This window comes from Passer domesticus, chromosome 1, assembly GCF_036417665.1.
Source record: "Passer domesticus isolate bPasDom1 chromosome 1, bPasDom1.hap1, whole genome shotgun sequence".
NCBI lineage: Eukaryota > Metazoa > Chordata > Aves > Passeriformes > Passeridae > Passer > Passer domesticus.
In genome coordinates this window covers 3,264,078-3,282,704 of record NC_087474.1, presented here as the reverse complement: position 1 = coordinate 3,282,704, position 18,627 = coordinate 3,264,078, and the positions used below count along the sequence as shown (strand labels likewise).

Below are 18,627 nucleotides of genomic sequence, written 5' to 3'. Positions count from 1 at the left end.
GGGAGGGCAGTGAAGATGGTGAAGGGTCTGGAGAGGAATCCCTATGAGGAGAGGCTGAGGGCACTTGGCTTATTCATCTGGAGAAGAGACTGAGGGGAGATGGCATTGTGGTCTTCAGCACTCTCCTGAGAGGCAGTGGAGAAGCAGACACGGATCTCTTCTCTCTGGTGATAAACCCTGAGGGAATGCCTTGAAGCTAAGTCAGGGGAGGTTTAGGTTGGAGATCAGGAAAAGGTTCTTCCCCAGAGGGTGGCTGGGCACTGTCCAGGCTCCCCAGGGAATGGGCACAGCCCCAAGGCTGCCAGAGCTCCAGGAGCATTTGGACAACGTTCCCAGGGATGCACAGGGTGGGGCTGTTGGGGTGCAGGGCCAGGAGTTGAACTCGATGATCCTTGTGGGTCCCCTGGAGCTCAGGATATTCTGTGCTTCTATGGTTCTATAAATCCTGTCCATAACAAAACCAGAGATTCCCCATCCCTGGGAGTGTTTCAGGCCAGGCTGGATAGGGCTCTCACCAACCTGGTCTAGTGGAAGGTGTCCCTGCCCACGGCAGAGGGGCTGGAACTGGATGATCTTTAAGGTTCCTTCCAACCCAAACCATTGTGTGATTCTGTGATTAGGGAGTTCACAGCTGAACCTTCATTTCCTCTGCTGTGCCTTATAAAGAGAGATTTCCCCCAGAACAGTTCCCAAATGAAATGTTAGTGAGTAAAAGATGACTTTACTGTTACGCAGCTACAACATCCTGGAGTAGTTTCCAATAATGGCTTTTAAAATTAAATGATTAACAGGTTTTTTTTTTTCCTTCTCAGCTGTCTGATCTTAATTATATCATATGAAATGAGATCATTTGATGTACCACCCTCAAACTCTTCTCCTCTTAAAATAGAATCTCAATCTTTCTATAGATAGAAGATTTTTTAAGTAATTACACATGAAGTGTTTAGAAGAAAATGTCTCTTCCTTTCCTGTGCACAAGAATTTATCTTTGGATTAATCAATAGAAGGAGATCAGCAGATTATTCTAATGACAGTACAAAGGTAATTAAAATTTGCTCTTGTTATTTTTGAAACCCAAAGGAGATGCAATATACCTCATGTAACAGTTTCTTCTGGACATCATCTGTGAAATGCAGTTAATCACTGTAATTAGCTGTTACACGACTGTACATCACAAATATGTCAGGAAGAAACATTTAACTTCAGTGAAGTACTTAAGATTTAGTTCAGTCTGAGAGAACAATACAGCTCATTATCCGTCTAAACAGATTTACAGTACAAAATGCATTTGCCAATGACTCTAAGGGCCTCTGTTACCTTTGTACTGAAATAATTTATAAAATCACTCACAGGATGCTTCAGACTCCAGGAAATGCTGCTTGATTACAAGTGACCACAGCCAGTTTACAAACTCTCCTTTACATGTATTTTCTCCTTTTTTTTTACCACTTTCTTTCCACTTACACTTTCTCCCACCCTGAAATAGTGTTGTTTCTGATCTGTTGAAGTGACTGGCCTCAGAACTGAGGCACTGAGTTACACAGAACACATTTGTAGGAGGGTTTGGGGAGCCAGAGAGCAGCAGTTTAACAGGCAACCCTGCTTGTGACAACTGAGAGGGAACTTGAGTTAGAAATGCTGCTAAAATGGCAGAAACTGAAGTTCCTGAAGTTCCTGAAGTTGAATGGAGAGCATTTAGTGGAGGTGTCATGGCACAGCTCCTCAACAATCAGCTGATGGCACCAGACTGGAACCTGAGATCCTCAGCTCTGCAGCCAGGTTAGAGAAGACAGAAACTCTAATTACTGTGGGATTTTAAGGACCATGCCAAACAGGATATGTCATGCCAAATGACATCAGAAACTTCAGGGAAGTTTAAAAATGTTTCTAGGGAATGATGATGCCACAGATCAGGGCCTTTGTTTCAATGAAAAAAGACTAATTTTGATATTCTTTGAAGTGAGACAACTGAGCTGGAATTTCATGTAAAAATAGCATCACTTTAGTCTGGTATGTCTGTTTTGGGAAAGGATATCTGCTACAGCAGAGAGAATTTCTTCATGACTTCACTGAGAGATAAAAATGAGTCAGCACTCTGACTGTGCTCTGAGACTGAAAACCAGGGAGTGCATTTAGCTATAAACCACGGGCTGGATTTAAAACATTTCCACCTGGTGTAATAAAATACAGTCAGACATAAGACTGAATAAATATTCCAATTTAAAATTCCAATCAAATGCCCCAGTTTGCCTTCTGGAAGCCTCTCCCTGGGACAGCAGCTTGTGATCTGCAGCGTTCAGCCCTCCTAACTGTATTGTATCAACAAGCTTGAAGAATTTTGAAAAAAAATATGTCAGGATGAATTTTCCTGCGTTAATTTGATATCCCCCTGAGGTGGGATGACCCTGGCTGACTGCTAGGTGCCCACCACACCTCTTGTTCCCCACCTCTCCTCATCAGGATTAGGGCATAAAATAAGATGGAAAACTTGTAGCATGAGAAAAAGACAGTTTAGTGAGTAATTAACAGTTTAGCTAATTATGTGAGGACAACCCCTGACCACCTCTTCTCAGAATAACCACTTCTGCATTCCACTGCTACAAAACCTTTGCCACATTAACCCAGCACAGCCCCTCTCTTTCCTCTCTGGCCTCCCAGTAGTTGCCTGGGGAAAATATTTTCCAGAGTTTGTTTAGAGTTAATTAAAAAAAAAAAAAAATTAAAAAATCTGGTCCTTAAGCCCCACAGCAGTGCCAGCAAAATGAAGCTCATTTTACCATCAATAATCAGTAATCTTGTTCACACAGAAAGAGGCAAATGGGAAGTGCTGGTTTAATGGTTGGACTTGATGATCTTAGAGGTCTTTTTCAACCTTAACTATTCTATTATTTTATGAAGAGAAGACTGCACCAAACACCATCACAGCAACAAGCCACAGTGTTGTAACAAGCAAAAATAATCTTTTGCCTGATCATGCAAATAAAAGATGAAATCAAGTCTTCTGTGAATAATTTATTTGCTTGTATTCATGAAATTCATGTGAACATTCAGGACACTGCTACTACTTATTAAAAAAGAAATCTCTGTGGATATATTAGCAATTCCAGAAGAACACAGAAATGTCTGGAGATCTTTTTCTCTATCAATGATCTGATGGTCTTATTTAACTCTTTTATGCAAAGTTTCTCCTGCTGAGCTTCCTGCCAGAGCCTTGTGTCAAAGGCAGGTTTGTGTGAACTGTTATTACACAGCACCACTCCTTCATTACAAAATTACATGTATTATGTGCAGCAAAATTGCATAATCTGTGTAATTAGCTCATCTCAGCGAGTGCTGGCAGTGAAAGCAGCTGTGAAGGTTGGGCAGAGGGGAGAGCTGATGACACCCATTCAGGAATAAGGATTGCACCTGGAAAACTGCCTGCCTCCAGCCCTCTGCCTGCCCCAGAGCACAGCTGGGATCAGCACTGCCTGGGGCACTCAGAAAATGCTGATTTACTGCAAGTGCTGGCTGTGGCTCCTGCAGGTGGGTGTGTGAGAGCTGGGCTGAGCAGACACAGAAAGCTCAGCTCCAGAGTCAGCCTGTCAGACTCGCTGTGCATCAAACCCCACAATGCACAGCAAAGCTGATCCCTCTCCTTTCCTATTCTTTTTTCTTCTTTCCTTCCTTGTGCTGACAGGAGCTTTGTTTCTCCTTCTGTTGCTTGTTAAGTACAAACCCTGATTCTGCACTTTTTGTGTCGGATTAAGCCCTTTTCTGACCCAGAGCTGGGGCAACTGAGAGGTGTTTTTAAACACTTTCACTCCATTTTCAGTCTCATGAGAAGGGTAAGACAATACAGATGTTATAATTTACCCTATCACAATCAGAAGCCAACTATATTTCTTAATTACAATACACTATAAGCGTTTCTTGGTCTATCCACTTTTGCTACACCATGTTGTAAATGCCTCAAAGCTAATTATCTAAAAATTATCCCTCATGGATCTAATTACAATGTATTTTTCATAGTTCTATTTCTCCAAAGCATCTAGTCTTATTTGTACGGTTACCTTTTGAAACTTGTTTCCATTTCTCTCTCAGCAATGTCTGTCCCATTCCACGGCATTTCTAAGTCAGCATTTCTCATCTCAAGGTTTGCACACAGATGCACACACTGTGTGAGCCTTCTGTCAGGCTTTGACAATTCTCTATAAATCCATTTCCCACTTTCTGGTCCCAGAATTAAGCTGCTGGTTTCACTATTGCTGCATTTCTTGCACTTGTGGGCTGCTGACCCTGCACTGCTCATCACACTCAACGTGTCCCCTGCACCCAAGGGGTGACACCAAGAAACCTTCAGGGAATCAATACATTGTTATTTAGGTTTTTGCATTTTATTTAGGTTTTAGCACTTTAGAAAAAGGCAATGCAGAGCCTGATCAAAGGCTGTTCCTCCTCTCCTTGTCTCACATCATTTTGCCTGAGAGTTTTTTTGCCTGAGAAATTCTTCTTCATCCATGCTACAAAGTTGCCTGATGTATTTGAAGTGTGTTTTCAGAAAAAAAAAAAAAAAGAAAAAAGAAAAAAGAAAGCAATGGAAAAAAATAAAACTCAGCTTATAGAAAACAAAGCCCAACTCCACTGATAAAGCAGGACAGTTCACTAATTTATCTTCATTGGATCAAGGAATGAAGCCAAATGCACTGGAAGGCATCTGACAACAGGATATGTATTATACTAGGAAATGTAGCCTAGGAAACAACTCTGCATTGCAGAGAAGAGCAGCAAATAGCTGCATAAATGTGATTGTGATAACTGAGCACTTCATCTGGCACACAGAAAACCTGCAGGTGCTACAGACAGACCAGCAGGTCTGCATCAGGACAGCAAGGCATGAAAACAAATACAGAGCTGTGAAATCTTATGGATAAACTCGCAAATATATTGCTGACTGTACCCAGCACTTACACAAATTAAATATCCAAGCTCGTGGATATTTCTGCAGTTCTGAAAGTACTAATGAAAGTATCTCTGGTTTCCCCAGACCACAAAAAGGGGATGTTTTCCATTCAGTTCACATCTCCATACTGAGAAGATTTTTACTACTGAATAAGAGACCTGGAGAGAACACTATTAAGACAGATGTCTGCTTAGCACTTTTTACATCCCAAAGTGTTTGTATGGAAACTCTTAAAAACCACTGCAAAACACAGATTGTCTCCTCAAAACTCTCCTGGCTCAGCCCCAAAGAAATTAATGACACTGAGGAATAAAGGTGACGTGTTAGCAGGGAACTTCTTGCACTCTAAACCAAAAAAAAGAAAGAGGAGAGAAGTCTTTCCAGGGTTGGAAAGCCTGAAGTATTTGAGTTAATTTAAAGGGGCAGGGTTGAAGGATGGGAACCTGAGCAGGGACCAGCTGCAGGGGATGAACAGGTCCCGTTTGCTGCCTGTTCTGACAGAAACAAGCTGGAACCTGCCTCCATCCCTTCCTTCCCACTGGCACAGCCACAAGCGCTGCCCCTTGGCTGCAGCAGGGCTCCAGGACAGCCCCACCCAGATGGATCCGTGCCAGCTGGGGCCAGGGAACTCCTGGAATTCACTCTGAAGGCAGCACAGCCAGAACCAGAGTGGTTCTAATGGGAGGCTGTGGTCCTGCCATGTGCCTGCCCACCAAATCAGGGGACAGGAACATCCTCTGAGAGACAGAAAGAAAAATAATGAAGAAAACCAATTTATGGACATCTCTTTCCTGTTGAGACAAGGGAAGGGAGAAGGTACTTAGGCCAAACACACTAAAATTAAAGCTGCATGTCCCCTTTTCATTTACAAAACAAATACTTTGTGTTTGACATTTTCTTCTGCTGAATTTTAGTTTGCTCAGAGGCTCTGGTGGCCCAGCAGTCAGGAATTGTGTCTGTTATGCCTTGGATGTGGGACAGTAACACCCTTACTCTTTACATCTGGTATTTAACCCTCAATTCCCTTCTCTCACCTGCTGTTCTTTGGGATGGCAAATCAGATTTTTGCCTGCTGTGCCACAGCTGGCAGTGAGGCACTGCAGTTCTTCCCCAGAAATGCTTTCTGCATGCTTCCCCTAGGTTTGCCCCATCCCTTTGTCCCTTCTCATGGCAGAGGTGTCAGATCTAGGTCATCTTAAAGTCCCTTTTCAACTCAAACCATTCTCTGATGCTATGATTTGAAACTTCCAGCACTTAAAGTTCATCCAAAGGAAGATATTTTTATCCAGTGCTTCCACCTCGAGCAGATAACTTCCATGAATGAGCCATCACTGAGTCACTGACATTTCAGGATTAAATCAAAGCAATTAGCCCTGCCTTTTCCAGCTGATTTTCACTGAGGTAACATGGCAACTAGACAAAGGTCAGTGCCCCATGAGTATCACTCAATTCCCCTAAAAGCAAGCAAAGGATGAACTAAACCATTTTAATGGTGCAGGAAAATCACATATTACACATCAATAGGTAAATGGAATCACAGCAAGAGCCTGAGACCACTCTCACTCTGATGCACACCTGGTAGCACAAGTTCTTCACAGAAAAAAACACTGTCATAGGTGTCCATGAAAAACAAACAGTTGGTGATAGAGACCACTAAAGGATCTATCTGAGATCTGTAGGGACATCACAGAACCACAGAAATGCCTGTAGAGTTCATCTGATCCAACTTGCAATGTCCTATTGCCACACCAGATTTATTTTCACCAAGCAAAGCCAGAGCTTCTTCATCTGCATGCTCAAAATTCACAGAAGTGCTTCATTTCATGAAGGAAATGAAATAAAATCCCAGTGAAGTTTTCAAAGCTACTCAGGAACCTAAAGACTCACACACACATAACTGACCTACCACTGAGAAATCAATTTCTTTCCCTGAGGTTTCAGGAGGTGAATTTTAGCTCAGGTGCACCAGAAGCTGAGTGCAGACACAGTTGATTTTCAGCAGATCCCAGAGCATCAGTGACTCATTCACATCCACCCCATTCATGCCTCTCTCTGTGCCTGCTCAGGGCCTGGGGAAATGAGAATGGGGTTGGATAAAGAGCCCAGGAGGGATAATGCACTGAAGTCAGCCAGGAGACAGGCAGGTATCTGACCACTCAAAGAAATGATGAAAAAATAACCACCCAGATTCTCTCAAAGCCCTGGAACTGCAGTGAGTGTGGTCATCTGTAATCTCAGGAATTCAGCCACAGATTTGCAGCTGAGATCTAACAGAGAATCAATAAAATAGGAATCCCTAGGAAAGACTTTGCCCCTGTTTGCTGAAAAATCCAACCATTGATTACCATATTTTAGTTTCTATCTAGCATATCTAGTTTCAGGAGAGCTTTTTACATATTCCCAGGATAAACTGAACCACAGTGCTCTGATGTCTGTGCTCTTCTGACACGCTCACCTCACTGGGTCAGCTCAGAGATCCTTCTGTCCCCCTCAGCATTCACTGAAGGAACAAAGCAAAGTGCTCATGGTGAATAAAACTGCTGTTATTACTTTTGCTGGATTTTAATTTCCCTAGGAGAAACATGCTGTGAACACAGGAGAGATGAAGGGATTAAGAACAGATTAAGGCAAAAAAAAATCCAGACTGAGGATGGGTTTGTAGGTGGACAAGGATGACTTAACTGTGTGAAAAGATCTTTGTGGGGATCCTTTCATTCTCCCCAAAAAGGAGTAAGAAGCAGAAAAACCCAGAATTCCCACTGCTACAGCCACTCCCTGGAACTGAGCGATGCAGTGAACCACCACAACTGCACTTGGATTTATCCCTGTCCCTTTTGAGACAGGCTTGGAAACAGAAAGCAGACCCAAGTGGGAATTTGTTCCCTCACTTTCACAGCAAACAAAAGCCTTCTAATTTTTGGGCTGCTAAGGAGACTTCTGAGTCACAGGCAGCTCTGGTGGAAATGTGCATTTTCAGATGTTAATTTGGTAATTAATGACATAGGGGCAAAGTGGGTGACTTTATACAGGATAGTTATGTAAAGTGGGAAATTCAGAAGTTTGGATTAGATGGCCAAAATTAACCTAAATGTGAACCTATGGGATCCTGTGTTTCTTTAATACAAAGTGTTCCCCATGAAGAATGAAAGGGGTTCTCTCTCCTAAGGCCTTGTTGGGGTGTGTTAGGGTGCAGCCCTGTCCAAATCCCTGCAGTCCCACCCAAGTCACCACCATCCACATCCTGAAAATTAAAATAAGCCCCTGATGAAAAGGACTTCCCAGAAGGGCTTCCCAAGTCAGAGGTCTCTCTCATCCCTGCAGAGCTCCTGGAACATGAAAAATTCCCCTAGGAAGGAACCTGTGAGGCGCTTTCTCAGTGCAAGGCAACACTGGGAAATCTCCCTGCTTCTCTCTTTCCCCTTCATCCCCAGCCTTTCACTCTGCTGTCCTGCAAAGGAAAAGGGTGTCCTCTCCTTATGAATCCTAGAAATCCATTTCCTGCACCCAAACTCCCATTTTCCACACTGGCTTCCATACAGAGATCAGAGTTTTCAGTTGTTCAAGTGTGTTAAGATCAGCCCAAAACCAACAATCTTTGAAATCATTCTTCTTCCAAACTGTGCATCAGCTGCTCCAGCTGCAGAGCAGGAATCACTGTGGAGCCTGGAGATCCTGCAGCAAGTCCTGACTGCTCACGATGTACTTTGAAATACACAAGTGCTGGTGTTTCAGGGATTACTGGCATAATTCAGCAATTCCTAAATTAGATAAGAATTCTTAAAATGAGAAAAAGAATCCCTAGGAAGTCCCATCTTAGTTTAGTTAAAATGGTGATGGTGCACTAGCAAACTAATTTCCTATTTTCTGTGTTTGTCTCATTTCCAGAACACATTTTCTGTTTTCTAAAGCTCTGTTTACTCCCTGGCTGACTGAGAAGGATGCAGCTCCTCTGCATTAATTCTTCTGTCACAGCATGGTCAGGGCATTCCAACCACCAGGGGTTTGGGACAATAAAACCAAACTGGCAAAGGTTCTTCCTTCTTCTGTTTTCCCAGGGAAAACTTTTCATGAGACTTGAGAGTATTTTCTTTCTTTAAAAAAATACTGAGTTTCTATTCTATTTCTATAATTTGTTTCAAAGTATTGCTTCTCCCAGCACAAGTCTCATATGGAGCAGTATCTGCTCCTCTGTTATTCCCAGCACTGCAGAGAAAGAAGTCAGCATAAAGCAATCCTAGTTTTATTGATTTTATGAATTTGTCCCAAGAGCTACCAATTATGAACTCCAAGAATAACATCTGAGGGGAATGAAAACCACACTGAAAAAAAAAAAAGAAAAAAGAAAATATCTACTAAAAATCCATTCCCCTTCAATTTCCATGGGAAACCTTATTTCTCATCAACTTCTCAAGCCGCTAAGAATGGCTGTTCTAATCTGGGTGTCAAGACTGGATGTTGGGGTCCAAAACTGAGTAGGAGGTTCCCTTTCCCAGGACAGCAAACCTTGGGCAAAGCCTTGAATGACTGTCAGAGCCTGGGAATTTTATTTGGACAAGGATGCAGCCTGAAGGTCTGCTCTCCCAAGCCACAGAAATTGCAAAGATTCACCATTATATGAACAGCAAAGGTACTTCTATGTCACAGCAGAGCACGGAGGGAAACCGAAAGAACCTAAATCTGCCTAATTTATTGATTTAATTGTTCTGCAGAGCACAGCAGCAGGAAGGTCAGAGCTGAGGTGGCACTGCCCCACTGGAAACACACCTGTGAGTTATTGCTGTCCAGTGGGAGCACCTGGAGCATCTGCCAGGTACCGAGGGAAAATCCAACAGCTGCTGCCAGGGGACAGCACTGAGACATCAGATGGATGCAAAGGACAGCAGTGCAGTGATGAACACAGCGTGTCCAGCCACGAGCAATCCCTGCATCATCCAAGGGCAGGCTCTTGCTGCCTGCTCAGGCTCCTCTGACAGGTTTGTTTCATCTCTGAACGGCTGCACTGGGCTTTGCACAGCTCCACATCCCAACACACACCTGGGAACAAAGCTTAGCACTGCCCTTCCCGCAGCTTTTCAGAGCAGCCCTGCTGAAGCAGGCAACACCCCATAGAAGAGGGGACAGGATCCCTCCCAGAACGTCCTTCCCCACCGTGTCCTTGTCCCTGCTCCACCTCAGTGGGGCTCTTCAGCCGTGCAGCAGGATGGGGAGCAGCTCTATCCCGGAGCAGCCCCGGTGCAGGGTCACCCTGCAGCATCCACCCTGCAGGGGACACGGGCTTTACCTGCACTCTAAGTGACACCCTGTGGCTGGCAGGCGGAATGGCGGGTCACCGTGGCCTCAGTGACGCTGTCCCCCGGCTTTTGTGACAGCAAACACAGGCTGGAACCCGCCGGGTGACAGAGAGTCTCAGGTGAGCCCCAGAGAGTCTCAGGTGTTCAGCACCTGGCGAGAACAGCCCCGTTCCACCTTCGCGGTTCCACCTCAGCCTCCCACTGCTTGTCTGGGTGGAAAATGGGTCATAAGGCACCAGAAAACAAGAAATCCCAATCCATAAGGGAGTGTCCACGCTGCATGCAGCTAGGTGGGATTTTTCCTTTCATTATATAGGTTGGTGTGATGAGGATTTTTGATATATTTAATTATTTCCCTTCCCCATCTGTTCCTGAGCCATTCCCTCTTCCTCCCCGTGCTCTAGAAGCACACATTTTTGCAAGTATCATCTCATTCCAAACTTGTGGAAAGAAATGGACTTCAGTCCATCTGTTTGCCAGCTGGAAGTCACTGCCAGCTTAGACAGCAAGTTCCAGAGAGATGGATGGGGCAGCTGCCTTAGTGAAAGAAAGAATCACGAAGAAGCCTCCCAAATAATGTGGGCAACCCTTTGTTTGCTGACCCTCCTGATGTCCCAGGGTTTAAAGCCCTCTCCAAGATGTGCCACTGCTCAGGTCTGACTGACTTTGGTGCAGAATGGCAGCTACAGTTCCAGTTTTGGTGAAGTCTGGGTGAATTTTGCCCTAAACTGAAGAGAACCCAAATCAGGTGCAACAGGACCACAGCAAAGCCATCTCAAGTTATCAGCAAAGAACAAAAGTACAAACCCATGTTTAACTGGCTGGAGAAAATGTCCTTGAATGTTGACTGAAGTAACATTAACAATCTCCTTATTTTACTACATGCAATTAACTTGTGTCCTGGGCTCAATGAAGAAATCACATGTTTTACATGATGATAGTAGTGGGAGCAAGAAAAATGGATTCTTTTCATTCCTCCTCGTAAATATTTTTTCCAACACTTTTCTTCCAGACTGCAAAATCAGAGCCATCTCGTACCACAAATTATGCCTCACAAAGGAAAGAAAAAAAAGAAGAAAAACCTGGGGGAAAACAAGTGAAGCCTCTCCCATCTGTGCATGACTGAAATCCAGAGCCTCCCAATGTATTTGTGGAAGATGTGTGTATTTGTGTTTCTCTGCAAAATCAGCAAGAGAAAATGAACAAAAATGGTTGAAATCTTAATCTGGACACAGAGCTATTGGAGACAAGCTGACCTAATCAGCTGCAGATTTGATCTCCTCAGAGAGAACCTTTACGAGCTTAAAAATGATGTTTTATTTCCTCCCCCAGAATTCCAATTCTGGACTTCTCTTTTTCCGCTGTTGACTTTGTTGCATTTCTCATCAGTCTCCCTCCTTTAACTTTCATGTACTCTTGACTTCCTAGCTGAAAATATTTTGTTTTACCCCCAGGATGGCTGATACATGGCTACTACAAGGCTGCAGACTTTTAGCAAAACAAGTCTTTTTCTAGTGACTCCATAACTAAAATTGACTACAAAACATTTATTTTTATCCCAAATCCCCTGTCATTAAACAGTGGGATAAAAGCCTTCTGGACATCTAACAAGGTTACAGAAGACAGATGAGGTGAGAGTAGTTTCAGGGTTTCATAGTAATTTTTTTTAATGTGGAAACACACATGCATGCCCATGATGGGCATTTTATTTCTCTCCAATAATGATGAAAAGCCATCAGAACTTCAGGGCTCTCTGTCATTTACAGCAGGACTTTGCTTTCAAAAACACGGCCTTTAGAAATCAAGCCAGAAAAAACCTCTGGGGAGCAAGTAAGTCATGTGAATGGGATCAACAGAAGTGGTCAAGACACTAAAATACATGAGATAAAACATAAATGAAAATGTTAATTGAGCCTCTGGGCCAGTCACTTCTAAAAGTGCACATTTCTGTAATTATCAGGACAGGGCTTGCCCACAAAATACGAACAAGACTCTAAGACCAAGATCTCCTACCAAGGCTCATGTTTTATATGCAGGCTGGAGCCACATCTCCAGAACTGTGAACAATAATTAATCAGAAGGAAAAGCAGCAAAGGTTAGATCTCCATAAAAGAACGGGGTTTTAACCTACGAAAATTAGCTCTTTTTAAAAATTGAATCATCCCTTTAAATCCCTTCAAAAGAGGGGAAATGCAAACCAGAAGAGCTATTAATTCACTTCTTCACCCTTCCCTCAGCACACAAAAAGATTATTTCTCTGCGTTCAAGATGAGACAACTATGAACTGCAGGAATTCTGTCTCAGTGAGGAGCAAGCCCTGCTAACAGGTACAGGTGTGATCCCTGTGCCAGGGGCTCCTTCCCCCATCATGCCCATCCATGTGAACAACAGCTGCTAAGTCACCAACCCTTTCCAAAGCTTTCTCAGCAGGCAGCTGGTTGTAGGGCCAAGGAAAAGGTGGTGCACACCCCCCCAGAAAAGGAGGAACCAAGTCCCCATCAGGGCAAGGTTAGCAGTGATTATGTGCCTGTTCTCAGCTGCACAGTCCCCGGAGAAGGTGAGGAGGATGCTTTGTGTGATATCCAAAACACTCCTGTGAAGTGGCTATTTCAGTCAAAGAGCTTCCCTAACTGAGAGAGAGAGAGGGATTTGCAGGCACGGAGCTGGAGCTACAGAGACCTTTTGTTCCTGTTGATCACAAAAGCAGTTTGATCTCAATCCCCAGGTGTGGGACCACTTCAGCACAACACACGCCCAGGGATGAATTCAGCTGCCTGAACACGGGCATTGGATCATTTGTCACTGAGCATCTGCAACACCTGTGTGGCCTGGGAGATGAAACACAAACCTACAACAAGGCTGAAACAGCAACAAAATACCCCATGGCATATCAAACAGCACTATCATTTCTGCAGGGGCTGCAGAGCTGAGCTGCTCATTTAGGCTGAGCTCAGAAACTCCCTAGGCTTCACTCCTTCTGTCAGTTAGAGCTCTGACTTGTATTAGAGCTTAAATGCTAAAATTAGCTGTTGATACTACTTGGAAACACCCAGCTTTGTGGGTTTTAATCTGAAAAACCTTCTGAAAGCCTGCAGCTCTTGCCTGCAGTCCAGAGCAAAGTGAGCAGCCTGTGATGGACAGGTGTCACCAAAGAACACCCCCTGCCACACCAGGAGTTTGAGGCAAACTCAGGTCAGCTGAGGCTATAAAAGCCAACACTTTTTGTCCATTAGATGAACATTTAACCCTGTTTTTTTTTCCCTTTGCACAGGGAAATCAGTAGGGGAAGTGTTAATGTAGGCATACTTTAGCCTGTAACACGCTCTAACTAAATGCTTGAACAGCTGCTTTTTAGCAAGCAGCAAAACCAGACTCATTACGGGCCATTTGCTGAATTAATCAAGCTTCAGGATATCCTAATAAGTGAATTAATCTGTTTCCTAAAACAAAACTAAAAGCTTCACACTGTCAAAGCATAAACACATCTAGAGGGCAGCAATGATATTGTCATTTTCCACTAAATATAGAACCTGAGCAGAGACAAGTGCACAGTCACACACTGCACCAACACCGACTTTTTTTTTCCCCGTTTCTTTTAATTTTTTCCCCTTTGAGAATAATACATAAAAATTGCAAAGTTGTAAGTGGATGGCATAATTTTCAGATCCTTGGTCAAAGAGCATTTTGCCCATATTCACACTGCAGGGTAACCAGAGCGTGATCTGTCAACATGGCTTTATTTCCCAAATATAGAGGGAGGAAAAAACCCCCCAAACATCAACAAAATGTCAGGGATAAAAAATCTCACAGACTGACAGACTTTGTTTTACGAATGCAGCTGAAACTTATCTGAGTCACTCAGCAGCTCCCAGGAGACACATAGAAACACAGACCCAGGCAAGAATCACCACGGGAATTTCTTGCAGTCAGGATGGAAATATTTTACACAAACAGTTTATTCTAGTGTGGCAAACAGAAGGGGAGTTTTTAAAGCATAAGTTCATTTTCTAAAGGGTTTTTTTAAATGCTTTTTGATTGAATTTGCTGTCATTGGCAGGGTTTGACAGCATTCACCATCTGAGTCAGAGTGAACAGCAAAGCCTGAGAGGTGACAGGATGGACACAAAGCAGGGGAGGTGCATCCAAAGCCTCTGATGAGCTGATCTGTGGAAGAACCTACCTGTCAGTTTTTGTCTTGAATTCCATCCCCTACACGCACACAAACTACAGTGAGGTGCAGAAATAGCCCCATGAGTACGAAAACTTGGCCATGGACCAGTGTCTTGTGCTTCTCAGAGTTTTTCAAAAGCTTTTCACACACTTTGGGCACTTCCCAGTCTGCATTTGCCAGTGTCTACAATGCAAAAGCTTTCCTTGACAGGGAATGCTGCTGGGCTCATTCCCTGCAGCTGATAAGCTGCTTTTAGGAAATTGGAATATTTGAGAGCCTAATTTCTAAAACTGAAAAATAAATCACTGAAAATTATCCAAATTTTTATAGGCTTTCAAATGAGAAATATGCTGACAGATACACAAAATATACTCACAGATATACAAAATATACTCACAGATATACAAAATCAATGCCAAAAAAGCTCTACTTCCTAAAAGGTGGCAGCTCATGAACATGGGACACCTGGTAGTAGAATCAATGTTGAGTTACAACTTAGAGCTGGATAAGCTCTTAGCAGAAGAAAGGCAATGCAAGGTGTTTTTTTCTAAATTGGTCTGATTTTGCTCTCAAAACAAAAAAAAATCAGTACAATATAACAAACCATAATTTCTCTCTCTGCCTCATCAAAATGCAAAACAAAATAGAACAAAACTACATGTCCTAGGCAGAAATCTTATGTCGATTCAAGCCATCTCCTATCAGACCTTCATTTTGAGCTGTATTATTCACCTCTGAGATTTGCAAGATCCATTTCCCATTCTTTAATCAGTTGTCTCATTTTATCATCTGCATGGGGAACACAGCTGAGGTTTTCAGCACAATCAGCCTCATCACAAATGAGGCAGCCCAAAAACCAACTTGGTGAAATCATGCAAGTGGTCAGAATGTGTTAATATTTGGTTTTCCTAAATTATGGACATATTCTGCATGCAGTAATTATATTTTTCAAATGCCAAAAGAGATGGCACCTGTGTATTCAAACCTTAACCTGCTCTCCTACTGCTTCCCCAAGCTTTAATCACTTAACTGCTATTTCTCAAGGAGCTACTGATTTCAAAATTTGACCAAATTTTGATATAATCCTTCCCTCTGTTTTCTGCACAACAGCTTGGAGGAACCACACACATGGAAGTGTGTAAGATCAACTGGAGGTAGCTACTCATTTTTTGATGAAAGGAGAAAAATACCCATTTCCTCAGAAAATAATGCTTCAGCATTTCAGTAACATATTTCCATTAGTCTTTAATTTAATTAACATGCCATTGTTTTAAGAGCAAAGAATTTAAGAAAACTTATTAGCACTGCAATACAAGCATGAGCCACCAGTGAGGAGGAGAGGAGCAGGGAAGAACTTTAAATCAGGTCATTGATGAACTAGTGAAAGCATCAACAGAGTTTACAGAAAATCAAACTTGGGTATTCAATTTTTTTTTCTTTCATATACAGGAAAAAACATTTAAATTCTTTCCAATGTGTTCTGCACTGCCCTTAATTCTCAGAATTTTTCTTCTGGTCTCAACTGAGACTTGTCCAAGTAGTGAAGTACCTGCTGTAATCAAAGCCAGCAACACTCAGCCCATTCCAGGCTCCCTCCTGTTTTATTGCAAAGACCCAGGTCTGAGATTACAGGGCTTTAGGATGATTTTGCAGTTCTCTGAGGCAACCTTTTACTCTGCCACAGTCTGTCCCTATGAACAAACCTGGCAGGGGACTTTGTTTCACAGAGCCAACACACCAAACTTTTGGCCAGTTACCTGACCATGATACCTAGAGTTGGGGAAGGAATAAATTCACTTTCTACAAGTTTAAAAATAAGATCAGGGTCACTCTTTTACGGGATGCTGGCCCCACAAAATTAACACTACCTGCAAATGAGATCACCAACATCCAAGCAAAAGTTCAGAATGAAACATGGAATTAAATTATCCCTACAGTCAAAACCACACTGAAAGAGTGAATGACAAACAAGTGGATGCACATATTTGGAATTAATATATTTAAAAACTCTTAATCAAAGGTCCAAAGGGTATTGACAGATAAGCAAAAGGAAATGAGTGCTTGGGTCCCACAGCCTGAATAACAAATTTGTAGTGAGTCATCATGATTGTTTACCTCGAAGAATAAAGCATCCAGGAGATTTCTAAGGAGCCCCCATGCTCTCTTGCTTTGAATATTATTTGCTGCCTGATTTCCTCTCCTGGAGCTGATGCAGCTCCAGCCTCAGCAGCCAGTCCCTGATGAAGTTGCTAAAACAGATTGCAGCCCTCAGACTTCTTTCTGTCTGTTACATCCAGCTCCCAGCAGGGTTTGAAGCCCTGCTCACACAGCCAGCCTGGAAAAGGGACTGTCCTTTCAAAATACAGTGTTTAGGTGGTAGTATTTAGTATTTCGTATTCCATGAGCCAAAGGTTGTTTAATTATCCAGGTGGGTGAAGCACTGCTACAAACACTCTTGAGCTGTAGGCAGCTACACATGCACAAACACACAAAGCACAACAAACCCTCCTCAGACTGCAGAGGATTTTTTTCTGCCCGGATCTCCCTAAATGTACTTCAGCAAAGAGGAAACAGTGTCCACAAGTCTGCGCTTTTGAGAAATCTGCATCATTCCAGGCAAAAAATTTTGAATATACAAGCTGGAATGTGGAGGAAATGTTGATTCCCAAGAAAACTTTTTTTTTTCTCCTTTTATTGTTTTTTTTTTTTTTTCTTTAATGAAAATAGATTTTGGGTGTCCCCAGGCGCCTTCTGAACGCGAGATCTGGGGGAGAGGAAAGGAGTTTGTACTTACTCGTGGTGTTGTACTTGATCCCATTGAAGAACTCGGGGCAGGGTCTCTCCACGAGTTCCCCCGCAGAGGTTCTGGGCCAGCAGGTCCCGATCTGGTCCGTGGTGGCATTGCAGTACGGACCTGGGGTTGGAAAAACGGGACAGAAAGGCAAAAAGAAGCAGTTGAGAAAGCACAAAAGCCACGCACTTTGCATCACAAAACGAACCGAATCTCAGCACTTCTAAAGCTTTTCCCGAGCGCTGCACCAGGTAACAATTCCTACCATCAAAGCCCAGGAAAGGGAGAGAGGAACTCTCCAAAAAAGTCTCGTGCAAACGATCCAGGAGGCTGCAGTTCACATCAAATTCTTCTAAGATGAACTGAGAGATGGTCACATCCATTATTCCCTCTGGGACTGCCGGACTGGCTCCTTCACCCCTTTCTGCCTGCTTTTGTGTTTTTGGTCCTCTCTTCTTCTTTTCCCGTTCTGGAGCCAAAGGAGCATCCAGGCGCGGGCACCCCGCAGTCTCTCTGCTCCAGCCCCCGCTGCTCGCAGCGCGCTGACAACTTGGCCGAGCCCTCGTCTGCCTGTGCTCAGCCCTCCGAGCTGCTCTTCCCTTTAAATCCAGCGGCTCGGGAGCCAATGGCATCGGGCTGAGCCCGGGGTGAGGGGCTCTCGTCTCGCCGGTGTCCCCCGGCTCGCAGATGCCGCCTCACCGTGCCAGAGCGCTGCGCTGCTGCATCCCCCTCCCTCCCTCTGCTCCTGCCTCTCCCGCCCTCCCTCCGACACACACAGGCACGGTTTTATTGTCAGCTCCAGGGATGAGAGCTTTTGCAAAGGAAAAAAAAAAAAAATACTCGCTGCAAATTAAAGCCAGGGAGAACAGGAAAAGCCATCAGAGGAGGAGAACTGGGTTTTTTTGTGGAGTGAAGCAATTCCTGCCTTTGCTGGTGGGACTGAGGATGAGCAGGGATGCTGGGGCAGGGGGGAGAGGAGGGACCCGGCCCAGGAGCTGCTCTGCAGGCTTTGAGAAAGAAGAGAAATAATGAAAACAGGGATGAAGGAGATGATAAGACAGAAGAGAGGCATTGGAATAAAGGAATCTGGAGTAATCATAAAATCACATAAAGTTGGGGTTGGAAGAGATGTTAAAGGTCATCTCATTCCAACACCCTGCCATGGGAAGGGTCACCTTCCAATAGACCAGGTTGCTTCAAGCCTCGTCCAGGCTGGTCTGGAATAAAGAAATCTGGAATAATGACCCAGAGAAGAGGCAGAGTGGGGAGAGCAGGGCCTAAGCACCAAGGGAACACGTCTCTGAGCCCCTCACACAGATGGGACAGGGTGGACAGTAGAGCAGGGCAAGGCACAGAGAGCTCTGAAGCAAAGGATGCATCATTCAAGGGAAGGGGGAGAAAAGAAATGCCCCTCTCATTTTCCAGTGGCAGG

At 43.8% G+C, this 18,627-nt stretch overlaps 1 protein-coding gene and 2 long non-coding RNA genes across 5 annotated transcripts in view; 1 reads left to right on the top strand and 2 right to left on the bottom strand.

The window, feature by feature from the left end:
• The window catches only part of CRHR2 (corticotropin releasing hormone receptor 2), a 141,808-nt gene that overhangs the window by 81,612 nt on the left and 41,569 nt on the right, over nucleotides 1-18,627 (bottom strand). The window contains exons 1-2 of one of the 2 annotated variants that reach the window (XM_064421674.1): nucleotides 17,461-17,924; nucleotides 17,199-17,318 (exon numbers count right to left, since the gene is read on the bottom strand). In XM_064421674.1, coding sequence (XP_064277744.1) covers nucleotides 17,199-17,318; nucleotides 17,461-17,827 — 487 coding nt within the window. In that variant the 5' untranslated portion in view covers nucleotides 17,828-17,924. Of the gene's footprint in view, nucleotides 1-17,198; nucleotides 17,319-17,460; nucleotides 17,925-18,627 lie in introns of those variants that run through there. The other variant, XM_064421737.1, reaches the window with a different exon arrangement.
• Nucleotides 3,606-10,325, bottom strand: LOC135301624 (uncharacterized). 2 transcript variants are annotated; one of them, XR_010363409.1, is made up of 3 exons: nucleotides 9,707-10,325; nucleotides 6,849-8,700; nucleotides 3,606-4,514 (listed from the first exon to the last, which is right to left on the bottom strand). It is a non-coding gene; the product is annotated as an uncharacterized LOC135301624 (long non-coding RNA). The 2 variants fall into 2 exon arrangements; XR_010363419.1 differs by lacking the exon at nucleotides 3,606-4,514 and having other exon boundaries at nucleotides 4,599-7,011; nucleotides 7,398-8,700; nucleotides 9,707-10,322.
• On the top strand, nucleotides 10,334-11,457 carry LOC135301586 (uncharacterized). Its single transcript, XR_010363356.1, has 2 exons — nucleotides 10,334-10,523; nucleotides 11,246-11,457. It is a non-coding gene; the product is annotated as an uncharacterized LOC135301586 (long non-coding RNA).